Source organism: Arachis ipaensis, chromosome B4, assembly GCF_059453495.1.
Source record: "Arachis ipaensis isolate K30076 ecotype BB chromosome B4, ASM5945349v1, whole genome shotgun sequence".
Lineage (NCBI taxonomy): Eukaryota > Viridiplantae > Streptophyta > Magnoliopsida > Fabales > Fabaceae > Arachis > Arachis ipaensis.
Window position 1 is genome coordinate 141379069 of NC_142439.1, and position 13894 is coordinate 141392962.

The window sequence follows — 13894 nt, forward strand, 5'->3', positions numbered from 1 at the left end:
TTATATTTAAATACTCATCTAAAATAATGAATACATTAGATAATATAAATTTTGAATAAATGAAAATAAAAAAGACCTATATTTTTAACAACCCTGTTATGGGTATACCCATTATAGTTTAGTAGATATCATTTTGACGCTAATATTTTTTAGCAACCAATACGTATTTTCTTTGTTTTATTAATTAAAAATAATTTAAATACACAATTAATTAATAACAATCGTACATTAAATTGTGATACCGAATCTCCTGGTGTTAAATTCAGAGTGAGGAATATGTTTTCCACTAATATTCCCACTTGTCTCAAAATCTTGTAGGAACTTAGAAGGAGAATAGAGGAAAAACTATAAACAGACTGGAGCAATAATCAAGGATGCAGATGCAGAGTAAACTGGGTGATGGAGGCCAAGATGGGAAGCTACTTATTCCACTATGTTTGGGTGCTAAATACTATCCTTACCCTAAATCCTAAACCTGCATATAAGCCATTTCAACAATTTCATGGATATACTTCATACTTGGGTACTTAATGTATATATACTTAACTTACTGCATATCTATGATCTACCCCTAAATAGGTACTTCTATAGTTCAAATGAGCTCTGTTTGTTAATTTATTACAAGCATTTTCGATCGCCAAAATTGTACTTTGATAAAGTGAACCATTCAAAGGTTGTCCGCAACCAAAAGATAATTTTAATCTTCAAATCTTATTAGGTATGGGTAGGCTTCTCTTACTGTGCAAGTAAACTAGGATCAGCCACGTTAGTTATGACAGTTAATTTGGTTACAAGATATAGCAAGGTGAAAACCCTGAGTTAGTTACAAGAGATTATTAGTAAGTGAAGTTAGATAGCTGAAGGTACTATAGAAGCAACACTTCTCCCTTTTGAAATGTGTGATTCACCATTGTAAAGCTGATGCTAAATCTCACCTTTCTCTTCTCCCTAAAAACTCTCTGTTCTCTCAACTCTCTCTGTCTCCTCTTCACTTTTTGTTTTCTGGTTTCGAGTCACAACTCCCGAGGTTGAACATTAGGCACAGCCATATACATCCATTTCTTAACCTAGATAGGTTCAGTTGGGTTAAACTGAAAAATATGTACATATATCCTAGTCCAAACCACAAAAAAACCACTTATATCCATCACAGCATGCTACCACGCCCAACAAAACTCATGGTCAAAGGTTCCATCTCATATATCTAGATCTAATCCTATTATCACATACAAGGCATAAAACTACGATATTTATTAAGTTGAAGGATGCCACACAACTCAATTCATCAAACACTTGCAGTGAAAGGAAAACCAAAAAAGAAAATAGAAGATATGTAGGCATACACCAATATTAAACTATGTATATTTGTCAAGCAAGGGCCCAATCATTTATGTTTTTTGGAGGCAAATCAATAATCATAATCATCATGATTTTAGTTTAGTCATGGAAAAGGGGAACCATAGTACGATACATAGCTGAAGAATGAGGAATTCAAGCAGGACCAAATTAGGCTCGGTACTGCTTAACCTTCTTCTCAAGCTCGTCCTTCTTTGCACCAACAATCCTATCAATCTCCTTTCCTTGCTTCACCAGCACAAATGTCGGCATCGCCTGAACCTGAAAATCCTTTGCTACATCCTTTTTTTTTTCCAAAAAAAAAAAACACACACACATAAAGACACCATCATGAGAAGAAAGAAAGAAAAAAGACTGGTATTCTTCAGTTACAGAAAGAGAAACCCCTTATTTTCATCCTGAAACCATTAGAATTGTTATCATTGATCCATCTTCAACAAACTTGTAACAACTATTTCGTTCATCAATATGCGGAACTCCACAATTTCTGATTATTTAGCATCAATTTATTTCTAAAAAGAATGGAATCACAGTCAATTTACTCTCTAAGCCCTAATCTAATCAACAAGTCATAAAACTAGTCTCTAAAGTGTAAAACGCAAACTAACTACAATTTTGTATCATCTAATCAACCGAAAACTAGCATATAGATTAATTACGTGTGTCTGTCTCTGTGTGTGTGTGTGTGTGTGTGTGTGTGTGTGTGAGAGAGAGAGAGAGAGAGAGAGAGAGAGAGAGAAAGAGAGAATCACAGGTAATTGATCGACATCGAGCTTGATGAACTCGACGTCAGAGAAGTTTTCGGCCATGGCGTGAATATGCGGTTCAATGAACTTGCATGGTCCGCACCACGAAGCTGAGAAATCTATCACAACCTGTTCAATTAAAAGCACATAAACAACAGCAACAATAATCAGAAACAAAAAAAGACAGATCCAAAAAAAAATAGTTAAGAGAATCGGAGATCTAGAGAGAGATTGAGGAAGTTACGAGCTTGGAGGAATCTTTGAGTTCGTTGAAATGGAGCTGAAATCGAGGGGAGGAATGGAACGATTTCACATGAGAGTCCTCCGCCGAGCCTCCCTCCGTCGTGGCCGCTGCAGCATCGCCGCCGAGCACCGCAGACAGCACACCCCCCATTTTTTGTTCTCCTCTTTTTCTTTTGCGTTCACAAAGTTATTCTACAGTTATTGTTATTAGGCCGTTTTATATGCAAGATATTTTGAATATCTTTTTTTAAAAAAGTACGATCAAAATGAGCAGAATAATTAATTATGTATTTATTGGAAGTATCACATTTATATATACTATTAGATTTGATTAGTGAAAATTAAAGGTTAATATAAAATAAAAATATTAATGGACTCTATTAAATACAGAATATTCTATTATATAAATAAATGTTTTAAATAGTGATATTTTAATACAATACTTTAAATAATAATAAAATATTTTATTTTTAAATAATTAAATATAAAACATATAAATACAAAAAAGATGAATATTTTTTATTCATTAAAATTAATTATTATGTAAAAATTTTTATAATATTAAAAAATTATATTAAAATAATCTTTTAAACTACAACATAAAATAATTAAAATTTTATTTTATATTATTTGATAAATAATTATATTATTATATTTAAAATTTATTAACTAATTATTTTTGTTAAAAATATTATTATATAATATAATTTTTTATCAAAATATTTTAAAAATATAAACGTTTTCATTTTTTTATTTTTTTAAGAAAAATAAAATAAATAATATAATTATAAATACATGATTATCATATTATATATTTACTAATATTAGTAAGACTTAAACAAATTAAAATTATGCAAAAAAATTAAAATTATATACAAAATCAGGCTATTATAAAAATATAATCACATAAATACACTATTTTTTTTTATACATTTTTTAAAATAATATATATTATATACTATCTGAATTAAAATACAAATCAGTTATTATATGTAATTACACCTATATGAATTTGTCTAAAGAAATTGAAAAAAAATAAATTATATTATTTATTTATTTTTTTCAAAAAAATGTGAAAAAACAAAAAAAGAGTTAATATTTTTATGTATTATATATAATTTTTAAATAAATTTTATTTTTATAAATATTTTGATAAAAAATTATATTATATAATAATATATTTAACAAAATAATTAGTTAATAAAATTTAAGTATAATAATCTAATTATTTGTGAAGTAATATAAAATAAACTTTAATTATTTTATATTTTTATATTGTAGTTTAAAATATTATTTTAATATAATTTTTTAATATTATAAAAAAGTTTGTATAATAATTAATCCTAATGAATAAAAAATACTTATATTTTTTATATTTATCTATTTTATATTTTTTTAGAACAAAAAACTTTTACTTTTATATAATAAAATATGTGATAATCTTTTTAATATATATATATATATATATATATATATATATATACTATTTATTAATTTTTTATATATTAAATAATTATAATAATATAATAACATTAAAATAAGATAACATATTAAATTTGTTACATTAAAACTAAAAATTATATATTTTATTTTTGGATTTAACAAAATATATTTTTATTAAATTATATATGATAAAAATATTTTAAAAAAGACATTTGTACACTAATTTCTCATATATAAATATAAAAGTATGGTCGAGTTAGAGAATAAAAAATTTAACTAGAAAAAAATTTGAAAATAATAAAAATAAAAATAATTTTATTATAAATATATAATTATGAATATTATATATATGAAACTATAAATGTTAAATTTAAAAAATAATTTTAAATTATTATCTATTTAATATTACAACAAAATAAATATGAATAAAAAATACTAGAAAAGAGAGCCATGAGGTGACATATATATTAAAGAGTCTAAAGAATAAAAAAATATATACCTATTTTATATCAGTCACTATTAATACACATATAATACATATACTGATATACGTAATTGATATATATTATTTATTCAAATTTTCTAAAAAAATAAAAATAATAATATTTTTATGTATTATATATAATATTTTAAATAAACTATATTTTGACAAATATTTGATAAAAATTATATTATACAATAATATTTTTAACAAAAATAGTTAGTTAATAAGTATCGAATATAATAACCTAATTATTTATCAAGTAATATAAAATAAAATATAATTATTTTATATTTTTATGTTGTAGTTTAAAATATTATTTTAATATAATTTTTTTAATTTTTTTGCATAATAATTAATTTTAATGAATAAAAAATATTTATATTTTTTATATTTATATATTTTATATTTTTAATTACATAACTTTGATTAGTTTAGGTCTTACTAATATAAATAAATATATAATGTCATAGACATGTATTTAAAATTATTATTTATTCTGTTTTCTAAAAAAATTGAAAAAAAATGAAAGGGTTAATATTTTTATATATTATATATAATATTTTAAATAAATTATATTTTTAAAATATTTTGATGTAAAATTATATTATATAATAATATCTTTAACAAAACTAGTTAGTTAATAAATTTTGAATATAATAATTTAATTATTTGTCAAGTAATATAAAATAAAATTTTAATTATTTTATATTTTTATGTTACAGTTAAAATATTATTTTAATATAATTTTTTAATATTATAAAAAATTTTGCATAACAATTAATTTTAATGAGTAAAAAATACTCATATATATTGTATTTATATATTTTATATTTAATTATTTAAAAATAAAAGATTATGTTACTATTTAAAGTATTATGTATTAAAGTATTATCATTTAAAGTATTTATTTATGTACTAATAAGATATTTTGTATTTATTAGAGTCTATTAATGTTCTTCTTTTATATCAGCCTTTGATTTTCATCTAATAAAATTTAATGATCTATATAAATGTGGCACATCCAATAAAAACATAATTATTATGCTCATTTTAGACATACCTGTAATCAGAAATTACATACTAAATATTTTTTGAAAAAAACTACATACTAAAATTTAAACTTATGGAAATATACAACCAGAGACAATTTTGTTTTAAAAAATCACTAACAATGTTCTCCAAAAATTTAGATATAGTAAAAAATATTTCTTGAATTATTAAATAACAAATATGTCTTTGATATTTCTTAAATTATTTAACAATTTTTAAATATTAATTTCACAAAAAAATAATTATATGTGAGTTTTTATCGTCTTTAAAATATGATAAAAATATTGAATTGTTAAATATACATTATAAAAAATTTTAGAAATTAGATTTTATCATTTTAATATAATTTTTATGTTTGCTGATTGGGCATTTATTGCCAAAAAAAATTGCAAGTAAGCGTACGGCTGCGAGAAATTTAGGATAGGCGGGAAATTAGTTCTGGCATTTCTTTTGACTGGATTTTTTTTTTTCTATTTTATAGTTGTTTGGATTATGCTTTTTTGTATGTTTAGTTTTCTTTCTTTTTACTCAGAGTATTGTTTAGTATTAGTATTAATTATTTTTATTGTTTTGTTGAGAATTCCATCCTTTTTTATGCTACGAGTCCTTTCTATACTCTTTTATCATTAATGGAAACTGCTATGCTGGTTTTAAAAACTAAAAGAAAAAAAAAACAGAAAACAGTATTTCTTGTGACTCTAAGTATATGGAAAAAAAGTGTATTTAAGAATTTTACGTACTTATGTGTGACCAGAAAGAGAAGGAAAAAAGACAGAAGGAACAGGAAAAAGATTCATTAGCAATATAAAAAATAAAATGTTTACCTTTTTCTTTTTTGTCAGTTATTTTTAATATCAAAAATAAAAAATACAAAATAAATATATACAAAAATCATGCATATAATATTCTTCCAAAAAGCATTCCAGATCCATTTGGCTAGAAGTGTGATCAAGTTCATAAGGTGGAGAGTTTCAACTAGTCCACAAGATTAAAACTTATTCAGATATTATTTATTTAATCACTTAATTAAAGTTATATAACTTTATGGTTTTAATTGGAGTATAATACTATAAAAAGTATTTCCAATTCTGTTGGCTGAAAGTGTGATCAAGTTCAAAAGGTGGGGAATTTCAAGTAGTCCATAAGATTTAAAGTTATTTAAATATTACTTATATAATCACTTAATTAAAGTTATATAACTTTATCTTTTGATTTTAAGTATTATTTATGTAACTGATACTGTCCTTACAAATAATTCGATATTATATACAATAATTCAATATTTTACGTTATAATTCGGCGTTATATGTTATAATTAGACTCAATGGACTATATCCTAGAATAAAAACGTCCGACCAAGTATTATCACTCATTAAAATTTAATAACTACTCTTCAATTCAGATGAACAATAGAATGTAACCGACCATCTTCATCTCACCTATAAAGGTATGATATTTTATCCTCAAACGAGATACTGAATTCTCAGTACTAATTTAAGTATCGGAGTGCCTTTTGTAGGTACACTCCTCCTTTATTCATACTCTATCTGACGTGATATCTCTCTGGACGAAGAGTTTGGATCATCTCAGCCTATAGCTGAGGTTACGTCCAGGTTATTCACACAAGAACAATTGGCGCCCACCGTGGGCCTCAAAATAAACGCCCTTCTTTTTATAGGCCCCATTTCCTTTCAATGGCTTCAAATTTACCTGCACCTTTATAAACAAAGGTCATATAATAAATCATTAAGGCCCAAAAAAGACCGATCTATATCTATCATCTCTATTTGCCAATCTATATCTGTTATCTCTATTTGCAAATATATATCTGTTATATCTATTTGCCGATCTATATCTGTTTTTCTGATCCATATCCGTCATCTCTATTTTCCGATCCATATCTATCATCTCTATTTGCCAATTTATATCTGTTATCTCTATTTGCTAATCTATATCTATTTTTCTATTTTAAAATTTATATATATTATCTCTATTTTCATATTTATATCAATCATTATCCGAGCTATATCAATCATTATCGGTTCTATATCAATCATTATCAGTCATAGTCAAATCTATATCAACTATCATCAGATCCATATCATCTATCTTCCAAACTATGACTATGACTATCAACAGTCAAAAAATTCAATCACATATCATACAAGCACAAACACTTATCCATTCGCGATAATTCTTCAATTCAAAGAAGCATCGTTTACACATGCGCAATCAAACTCAATCTTCAATCAATTCACCAAACAAAGGTGAACTAACGCTCATTCGCCATAATTCTTCAATTCAAAGTCGCATCGTTTACACACGCGCAATCAAACTCAATCTTCAATCAATTCACCAAACAAAGGTGAACTAACATTCATTTGCCATAATTCTTCAATTCAAAGTCGCATCGTTTACACATGCACAATCAAACTCAATCTTCAATCAAATCACCAAACATAGGTGAACTAACGCGCATTCGCGATAATTCTTCAATTCAAAGTCGCATCGTTTACACATGCGCAATCAAACTCAATCTTCAATCAATTCACCAAACAAAGGTGAACTAACGCTCATTCGCGATAATTCTTCAATTCAAAGTCACATCGTTTACACATGCGCAATCAAACTCAATCTTCAATCAATTCACCAAACAAAGGTGAACTAACGCTCAATCGCGATAATTCTTCAATTCAAAGTCACATCGTTTACACATGCGCAATCAAACTCAATCTACACATGCGCAATCAAACTCAATCTTCAATCAATTCACCAAACAAAGGTGAACTAACGCTCATTCGCGATAATTCTTCAATTCAAAGTCGCATCATTTACACATGCGCAATCAAACTCAATCTTCAATCAAATCACCAAACAAAGGTGAACTAACGCTCATTCGCGATAATTCTTCAATTCAAAGTCGCATCGTTTATACATGCGCAATCAAACTCAATCTTCAATCAAATCACCAAACAAAGGTGAACTAACGCAATATTCTCTCCCAACCAATTCATTTTATCAAAATCGTCTCAGCAACTATTCAAATTATCTATTCAGTTCCACGAAAAATCCTAACCGTTGTATCTATTAAATCAATGGTTCAAAATTACATTGAAAAAAACCAAAGACACAATCAATGACAAATACTACTACACTTTCCAATACACGTTAACTTCAAATAACGTCTGAAATTCAAAATATTTTATTCCTTGTTTTAATAAAGTATCTTGAACTGGGGGCTCCAAGTAGGGCTGGAAGTGAGTCGAGCTAGACCAAGCTCAAGCTCGGCTCACGAAAATTGAGCTTGGCTCATGGCTCGACTCATTAACAATCGAGCTTATTTCTTAAGCTCAAGCTCGGCTCACCAAAAACTCACGAGCTGGCTCAAATAAGAGAAACATAAATACATAATCTATAATTCTATATCAATAAATTATAACTTATATATTTTAAAAAATATTTGAAAATATCAATTTTATATATTGTTTATCTATCAATAAATTATAAATTTTTTATTTATGTCCTATATTAAAATTATATGTAAAAAATAAATGTAAATATTAAATAATTAAGATTGTTATATATATATATATATAATCGAACCAGCTCACGAGCTAATGAGCTGAGCTTATCCAAGCTCAAACTCGACTCATTTAATTTATGAGCTCAATTTCAGGCTCAAACTTGGCTCACCAGCTCACGAGCTTAGCTTATCGAGCTGTTAACGAGTCGAGCTCGAGTTGGCTCATGAGCTGGCTTGACTCACTTCCAGCCCTAGCTCCAAGGCTAATCCAATGGCCGAGTTATAAACTTACTCAATGGCCGACTTATGATTCATTAAAAACTCAACCTACTTCATTAAAACGTATTCCCAGGCTAAACCTAGGGGCTATGATACGGCTGTTACAAATCCGATGTCATAACTCGGCATTATATACAATAACTCGACACTTTACGTTATAACTCGACGTTATATGTTACAATCAGACTCAACGGACTATATCCTAGAATAAAAACGTCCGACCAAACATTATCACTCATTAAAACCTAAAAACTTCTCTTCAATTCAGATGATCAATAGAATGTAACCGACCATCTTCACATAACCTATAAAGGTATGATATTTTATCCTCAAACGGGACACTGAATTCTCAGTACTAACTTAAGTATTGGAGTGCCTTTTGCAGGTACACTCCTCCTTTCATACTCTCCGTGATGTGATATCTCTGAACGAAGAGCTTGGATTATCTCAGCCTATAGCTCGGCATTAAAAGTTAAAGCTCGGCGTCAACTCCTGTAGTCGAGGCTACGTCCAGATTATTCACACAAGAACAGTAACAATAAATGGTTATAATTGGAGTGTAATACACTTTTTTCATTCTCATTCTCATTCTCATAATCACTCACTTGAGTATCTTCCTCTGCAAATTCAAACATAAACTGCAAACCATTTTACTAATAACCAATTTTTAATTTACAAAAGATTAAGGGAATAATAACCAATTTTTAATTTACAAAAGATTAAGGGAAGAATTATAAGTGCACAAAGCACCTATATATCTTACTAACCATTGTACTAATTATACAAAGAAGCATACAAAATTAATGTTCTAGCAACAATGAAAATCACAAAGATGCAAATAGAAGCAGCCATGCCCATGAATTTAGAGAAAGCATAGGAAAATCCAAACATGATGACACTCTCCAAAACCCACATAACAAAATTTAGCCTTCGATGATTCTTAGGATGTTCCTCACTTGATGGTGGCAATCTCTGGTACACCCAAGACCAAAAATATGACATGAAGAGAACAAAGTAGACAAAGGTAACAAAGGTTAGCATTTGAAAGTCACGTTTGATCCATGAACTATAGATTGTGGAACCACAACAAAAGGCCATGCTTAAGAATTGCAATAAGGAGAGAACACTATTATCAGTGTCAAGAAAATTGGACCTAACATTATTGGAATTGAAGAGAGGAATATGAGTAGTAGAAGAAGAACCCTTTTTCCCCTTTGTTTTTGTGATCATTTTGGTGTGTGTTTAATGTAAAGAGTGAAGTGAATTGGAGATGGAACACTATGAAGGGAGGTTGTCCAATTTAAATATGAAAACATTTACATTATTGGCTTCTTAGAAAGTGGGAGTGTGGCTTCTTGGCAATTGGCAATGATGTTTCCGTGTTGGGTCCTTTTGGTAAGCATCTTAGAAGTTGAGAATTGATAGGGATTGTTTTTAACATGCTCCTTTCTCATCCATGTGCATGGTACACCCTACAATATGAAGGTGCACTAGTGTAGATATTATGTGATGGATTGCTATATCAATCAATAATAGGTTGTGTGCATTACAATAACACTTTCTAGTCCCAACTCCCAAATAACTATATAACTATATTTATTTGGAAATAGCGATTATATATATATATATTTTAATATATATATATATATATATATATATATATATTAATTATTTATTTAAAATTAGGGAGAAAATTTTTTAGGAAAACTATGTGTAATGCTAAAATAATTTTGTTTATTTTTAAGATCACACAAATGAAAATAAAAATATTTTATTATATATAAATTAGTTAGAACATTATTACCAATAAAATTTGTTTAATTTTAGGATTATAAATTTGTTAATACTTTTAAAAATTTTAATTAAATCTTAATAGTTAATTGAAAAAGATTACAGTGTACTATCGGTGATTGGTGGATCAATGCACCTCAAAGTCTTCATCACTAGATCATGAAACACACACAAAGACAAAGCCATAAAGGCATCTTAATCAGCTAAAAGCCATTGCCTTCTCAACTTTACTCCTTGTTATTATAAGAGTTAGAGTTTAATTTTGATGTATTGACAATATAGAACGTTTTATATTATTATATAATTATATTTATTTTTTTGGATGATCATAATGATCAAGAAAAAAGATAGTTATTTTTATTTATGTGATATTAAGTAATTAAATACACATATAAAATTATTTTACAGTAATAATGTATCAAAATTAAATTCTAAGAATTAACTATTAATTTGGTATTCAAAAGATTTAGACGCTAGACAAAAAAGATTTTGAAAGATATCGATAAAAAATTTCTAAAAAAAGATTAATTTTAACAAAAATAACCACCAATTAAATTACTTAGAGTTAAGATTAAACACTGATGTATGTACCAGTTAATAATGATTATAATTACTTAAGTTACTCATCATACTTTAAATTTTTATAATTTTAAAAACACTCGATTTCAATTTAAAAATAAAAAATTTTAATCTCTCTTTTTAAAACTCTTATCTCTTCTTCTTTTTCATCATCATCCACCAATTTCTTCTTTCTCTTTTTAATCTCCTCAAATATATATTTAGAATTCATAATTTGACAGAAAAAAATCTTTTTATGAAAAAATCAATACCCATAAAACGCAATAACCTATTCGTAAGGACTATCCAAATTACCTATAACAGGAACTTGTCTAACGAAATCAACATGTAACCCTAACTTTTTTATGAAATAAATCTCATTAGTGTGAATCTTATCAAAAACATCAGAATGCATCTTATAGAAGCATCTACCGGAATTAGAATAGCTGAAGAAGACCGTATTGGAGAAAAATGAGAAGAAATGAGGGCTGGAAGAGTTGCGGAGGGTGTTGGGATCAGATAAGAAGATCCGAGAAAATAACATTAAATAATAAAAGGTGAAAAATTAAAAAATAAACTCAAAAACAGTCCGGACAATTATCTTAAAAGACAACAAAGTCTTTTGACAAAAAAAAATTAATCCGACCCCTGACAATTACTTCAAAAAGACAACGAGGTTCTTATGCTAAAAAAAAAGTTAATATTATTTTTTTTTGCACAGGAGTTAATCTGTCCCAAAAAAAAAGATGAGAAACCGGATTGGGTGTTTTATCTTTTGAAGACCTCGTTGTCCTTTCGAAATAATTGTCAGGATCGAATAGAATATTCACTTAAAAATTTATATACAATTATTTTTATATGAATTTGATATTAAAAATCATTAGATAAATTTTTTAATTTGACTAAATTATTATTTAATTATTTTTAACTATTAATTTTACATAAAAATAATTGTATATAAAAATTTTTACTGAATAAAAAACATAATATTAATTTTATTTAATTTTTTAAATACGGACAAAAATTGACCATCACAATAAAAGTATCACTTTCGGATTATTGTAGTATTTTTAAGGATAGAACAATAGCTAAACTTTTTTGTGTTCTCTTTTTATCATTGGTTATTTGATCTTTTTTTTATGTCATTATAATATTATATTAAGTGTATATTAACATTAGTTATTAAAATATAAAATATATATTATAAATAAATTAAATAATATATATTTTTATATATAAATATATAATAATTAATTTTGATGATTAATTTTAGTATATAAATAATATTTTTAAATTATATATGATCTTATCTAAACACGTAATCAATCGGTCCAAAAGACCAAAACTAGTGGGAAATTACAGATGCAAGAGAATTTTTCAGTATTCCTGAAAATAAAGTGGAAAAAGAACCAATATTTTTGAAGTATATAATGATGTCATCGTAGGTGTTGGCATTGCATGATGCACGAAGGAGATTATTTTCATAGAAGCTTCCGAGCACTTTATGGTGTGTCTGGGAGGGTGGTGTGTGGTGTGTGGTGTGTGGAATGGCAGAGCTTCTTTCAAAAATTTCCTTTTCCTAGTTGCTTATTGGAAGGGATAAATGGTATAGTGATAAGGATATCGTGCAAACTGCAAACATAACTGTCAACCATATAGAGTAGGTCAATAAAAATATTATTTGTATATTAAAATTATTTATTAAAATAAATTAGTATATATTTTTATATAAATATATACTTAATATATATTTTATATTTTAATATATATTTTATATTAATAATTAATTTTAGTGATTATTTTAGTATATACTATTGTTCCATCCAAGTTTTGAGATTTCAACTCCGTAAACTTAGGGGAAAAGATTGAGTAAGATTTAGGTAGGTAGATATGGCTTTTTGGTGGGTTAACATATCTGCTTCCATTAGAATTTAGAAACACTAGGGCTATATTTTAGATTGTTAAATTATAGAGTAGAATCAAATTTGAGAGAGCAGTTTAAACTTTAAACAAATAATAAAATATCATCTTTTTTATGAATATATTTCTTTTTTGCAAAACAATATAATGAAATTTAATATTATTTAAGTGGTAATTTAAAGGATAAAACATGTTGATAAATCAAAAGCATTACAATATTATATGAAAGTCTCAAATTAAATACGGTTACGAGTATGTCTTTGTGCATAATTATATAAATCGAATTCATTGAATTCGAATGATGTATTATAGTAATAAATCGAATTAATCTGATTCGAATGACATGGTGCACTAGAATTTTATATAAATCGAATTAATTATATTCAAATTAGTCCTGATAGTACTAAATCGAATCAACATGATTCGAATTATATGATGCACTACTAAATCGAATGAATTCAATTCGATTTACACTTACTTAGTACATCAAATGTACCAAAT

General features: G+C 26.4%; 1 protein-coding gene across 1 annotated transcript; it reads right to left on the reverse strand.

The window, feature by feature from the left end:
• Positions 1 to 1227: 1227 nt before the first annotated feature.
• On the reverse strand, positions 1228 to 2580 carry TRX2 (thioredoxin 2). Its single transcript, XM_016338728.3, has 3 exons — positions 2347 to 2580; positions 2109 to 2231; positions 1228 to 1638 (listed from the first exon to the last, which is right to left on the reverse strand). Exons 1-3 carry the CDS (start codon positions 2494 to 2496, stop codon positions 1507 to 1509), a joined length of 405 nt encoding a protein of 134 aa, XP_016194214.1. The 5' UTR covers positions 2497 to 2580; the 3' UTR covers positions 1228 to 1506.
• Positions 2581 to 13894: the final 11314 nt, after the last annotated feature.